At 48.5% G+C, this 4,287-nt stretch overlaps 1 protein-coding gene across 2 annotated transcripts in view; it reads left to right on the top strand.

The window, feature by feature from the left end:
• Nucleotides 1-4,281, top strand: part of exoc3l2b (exocyst complex component 3-like 2b) — a gene marked incomplete at its 5' end in the record, with an annotated part of 13,974 nt that extends 9,693 nt beyond the window's left edge. The window contains 5 exon segments of one of the 2 annotated variants that reach the window (XM_014034291.1): nucleotides 2,471-2,593; nucleotides 2,739-2,894; nucleotides 2,975-3,096; nucleotides 3,285-3,574; nucleotides 3,644-4,281. In XM_014034291.1, the coding sequence (XP_013889745.1) occupies nucleotides 2,471-2,593; nucleotides 2,739-2,894; nucleotides 2,975-3,096; nucleotides 3,285-3,564 (681 nt within the window). In that variant the 3' untranslated portion in view covers nucleotides 3,565-3,574; nucleotides 3,644-4,281. 2 annotated transcript variants of the gene reach the window in all.
• Nucleotides 4,282-4,287: the final 6 nt, after the last annotated feature.

A 4,287-nucleotide genomic window follows, 5' to 3' on the forward strand; every position in this document is an offset into this window, starting at 1 on the left:
CTACCTGACCCTAAAACTAACCTCACAGGTCCTACCTGACCCTAAAACTAACCTCACAGGTCCTACCTGACCCTAAAACTAACCTCACAGGTCCTACCTGACCCTAAAACTAACCTCACAGGTCCTACCTGACCCTAAAACTAACCTCACAGGTCCTACCTGACCCTAAAACTAACCTCACAGGTCCTACCTGACCCTAAAACTAACCTCACAGGTCCTACCTGACCCTAAAACTAACCTCACAGGTCCTACCTGACCCTAAAACTAACCTCACAGGTCCTACCTGACCCTAAAACTAACCTCACAGGTACCTACCTGACCCTAAAACTAACCTCACAAGTACCTACCTGACCCTAAAACTAACCTCACAGGTACCTACCTGACCCTAAAACCAACCTCACAGGTATCTACCTGACCCTAAAACTAACCTCAACTCAATTCACACCTTGGTCCTAAACCCAACCCCCAACCTGAAATTACCATCTGTACCCCCATGATGCACATTCGGTCCCCACAAGGCTGCCTTTTTCTGGAAAACATTTCCTACAATGTAGAAAAAATGAGGATTTTATGGAGGCACCACTGATGATGTGCCTCTAGTGCCTTCAAGTGTCTGCTGAATGTGGTCCATGCTTACGATCCATACAGCAGCGTTAGAAGAACAACCGCTTTACAAACCAGGGTTTTATAATCCAGGGTTTTATTAACCAGGGTTTTATAAACCAGGGTTTTATAAACCAGGGTTTTATAAACCAGGATTTTATAAACCAGGGTTTTATTAACCAGGGTTTTATAAACCAGGGTTTTATAAGCCAAGGTTTTATTAACCAGGGTTTTATAAACCAGGGTTTTTGTCCTGGTCTGGAGATCGTGGTTTTCAAAGACCCTTGTTAGCCCCACTGACAGCTGGGAAAGTGTTGTATCTCCTCGCTGATGAGAGGAGGCTGCCAAGGTACTTGAAGTGGTCCACATTCTCCAGTTTTGTATTGTCAATGATAGTGGTGGGTCAGACAGGGGTACTGCTGCTATTGGGCGGTGGCTGGTAGAGGCTTTAATTAATTGACTATCACTATCTGTTAGCAGCCTTTGTCCATCTTTAGATCGCAGTGAGGTTAGACAGTGGTGGAGCCATATACTGCTTTCATGTCATCAAAGAAACCTCTAGCTGCTGGATCTCCAGAACCTTCTTTATCCAACATTCATTCTTSAGGGCCCTAACTCTGGACTGGACAGCTGCCTTTGCTATGACACGGGCTGATGGCTTAGCTTTGCAGTTGATGTGATTCTGACAGGTGAGCTTACTGCTTAGCATCAGTGAGTTCTTGGATTTTTAGGTCATTCTCATCAAACAAGTGTTAATAGGTTTTGTAACCAAGGGTGCTGGTGTAGGACATGAGCATGTCCCAGTGCTGTTCAACTTCAGCTACTGCATTATTTGAGGAGATCTCCATGGAGAGAAGTCAGAGTTGTCGTGGGTGGTGTCTCCTAACAATTTGATGTTGAACTTTGGCCGGCCCTGCTTTTTCTGCACCCTTCTGTTGCTCATGAGACAGAATAAGGTGGTGGTCTGTCCAGCAGTCATCTGCACCGGTCATTGCTCTGGTGTTCAGGACTTCATGGCAATCTTTGATGCAAACAATGACATAGTCAATGAGCTGTAAGATTTTGGAGCGAAGATGCATCCATGATGTCTTGAAGTTGTTTTTCTGCCAGAACAGTGTGTTGGTTATGTTCAACAAGGTTATGTTCTGATTTTTGTTAGCGACAGTATGCCACTGGAGGTTGTGTTCCTCACTCCTTCCCTCCCCATTGTGCCTGTCCAGAGGATGTGGTTTTGACCCACTCTGGCATTAAAATCTCTTATCAGGACAAGCTTGTCCTCCTTGGGAAACTTGGTCATGGTGTTATCCAGATCACTGTAGACCTCCTTAGTTTCCTGCACAGCAAGGTTTGGAGTATAAGGGCTAACGACGGTGGCTATTACACGACATGCAAGTGTCAGACATAAGCTTTCATTGAAGCTCGAAGAGATGGATAATAAATCTGTTCTTTGTAGCAAAATCCACACCATGGAGTTTTGGCTCATCAGATGGGTCCAGGAGAAAGTGTATCCTATCCACCCTTTGTTTCTTCAGCTGGCATTCATTTGCCAGGCAAATTTCTGAGAGAGCTTCAATGTCAATCCAGAATCGCTTCAGCTCTCTGGAAATGATAGCTGTTTGCCTTTAGGGTCGATCACTGCTTTGGTTTTCCATGGCTCCAGGTACTAATGGTGTCTTGTTGTCAGTGTAGTGATCCCTCTGGATGCAATCATCCAGACAGCAATGTTTGAGGCAGGGTATGCTTAGGGTACTTTTTCTAATCCCCTCACTTATCCTCGATTACAACCACGAGGGTCTCCTGTCCCTCAGTGAAACTGCTGCATCATCTCAAGAAATGATGAAGACGATGGTTGTTTTGATCTCTRCAGCCGTTCTTTGAACGTCTGGTGAAGAGGAAGTGGCTGAGCAACACCGAGCCCTACGAGCAGATCGAGGCGCTTATCAAAGAGGACTTTAAGAAATACCGCAGGATGGACAACCCTCCGTATCAGGTACTACAGTCATGTTACCACAGTACCAGGTACTACAGTATCAGGTACCAAAATATCAGGTACCACAGTACCGGGTGGTGAAGGTGTGTCAGCGCCCCCTGCAGGTGGGGGTGTTTCTGACCCCCTGTGTGTCTCTGGTCCTCAGCTGCTGGTGGCAGAGGTGCACCGGCGGGTGGTGATGGAGTACCTTCGCTCGGTCATGAGAGGAAGAATCATCTGCACCTCCATGAAGATGAGGAAGAGGATGGCCGGCCGCCTCAGAGATGAAGGCAAACAGATCAAAGCCCTCTTCAAAGACCTGGTTTGTCTTCACTTCCTGGTCTTCAGATCCTGCAGGACTTCGGTTCTTAGTTCAGGTCTGACTGCCTGTCTCTGTCTCAGGAGTCTCCGTCCAGCTGGTTGGACAGCGCTCTGTCCCACATCTCAGAGATCATCCAGCTGGAGGATGTCCCGTCCATCCAGATGGAGGTGGGGGTTCTGGTCCGAGAGTTCCCGGACATCAGGTCTGCAGAAGCTGTCCCCCCAAAAACTGAACCACAAAGATTTACTGAGTCTGTCCTGGAGTTAAACATGTCTGATTCACCTCCTCCTGCTCCTCTTCCTCCTCCTCTTCCTCCTGCTCCTCCTCCTCTTCCTCCTGCTCCTCCTCCTCTTCCTCCTGCTCCTCCTCCTCTTCCTCCTGCTCCTCCAGGAAGAAGCACGTGTCGGCCATCTTGAACCTGCGGGGCCTGACCCGGCAGGCGGAGCGTCAGGAGATCACCAACATCGTCAGAGACATGGAGAGTAGTGACGGGGGTCCAAGCCCTCTGACCCGGGACAGGGCCCTGTTCTGTGAGGTACCGGTCACCTCCGAGGTCCACTGCCTGAACCTGGGCCTGAGCCGGGTCGCCCTCACGGCCTCGTCCTGCTTCTCCTCGCTCAGACCTCGTCCACGCAAAACCCGAACGCCGGTCCAGGAGGAAGTTCTGTGAACGAGTCCAGGTCCAGTTTGAGGGTCTGGACTCTGAACTGGACCTGCTGCTGGTGGCGCTAGTCCAGTTCAGAGTCCAGACCCTCAAACTGTTTCTGACACAAAAACAAAGCTTTGAGTTGATTTGTCTGTTTGGATTTTTAGTGGACTAAAGTAGAACCTCTGGTCCAAGACCTGACCTAGAAACCAGGTCCATGAAGGTCTTGAGGAACAGTGAATATGATGAAGATGAAGAAGATGATGATGATGATGATGATGATGATGATGAGTTATAGCACAAAGTCTAATGTTTCCAGTAGACCATTTGGAGACATGAGGGACAACCAGAGCTGGACTTCATGGTTTCATCTTTTTGATCAACAGGACCGGTTCAGTCCTCCGGTCCTCCTGGTCTGAGTTTGGGTCTGCAGCTTCTGAACGTTTTGACTGAACAGCACTTTATCCAGGAAATCTGAGACTAAAACTGACTCTAAGGTTCTGATTGGGTCTGATGAAGTGCCCCCTCTGGTCCACACCTGGAACCTGGTCTGAGAACCTGCAGCTGGACCACACAGTCAGTAGAATCAGAGAAAGTATGTCCTGTTCATGTTCATGTGGGCGGAGCTACGGGGAGGTGAGGACGACCTGTAAAAGTGATGTGGACCAGATTTAGAGAGGATCCATGTGGACCAGATTTAGAGAGGATCCATGTGGACCAGATTTAGAGAGGATCCATGTGGACCAG

Source organism: Austrofundulus limnaeus, unplaced genomic scaffold (genome assembly GCF_001266775.1).
Source record: "Austrofundulus limnaeus strain Quisiro unplaced genomic scaffold, Austrofundulus_limnaeus-1.0 Scaffold2037, whole genome shotgun sequence".
NCBI classification, from domain to species: domain Eukaryota; kingdom Metazoa; phylum Chordata; class Actinopteri; order Cyprinodontiformes; family Rivulidae; genus Austrofundulus; species Austrofundulus limnaeus.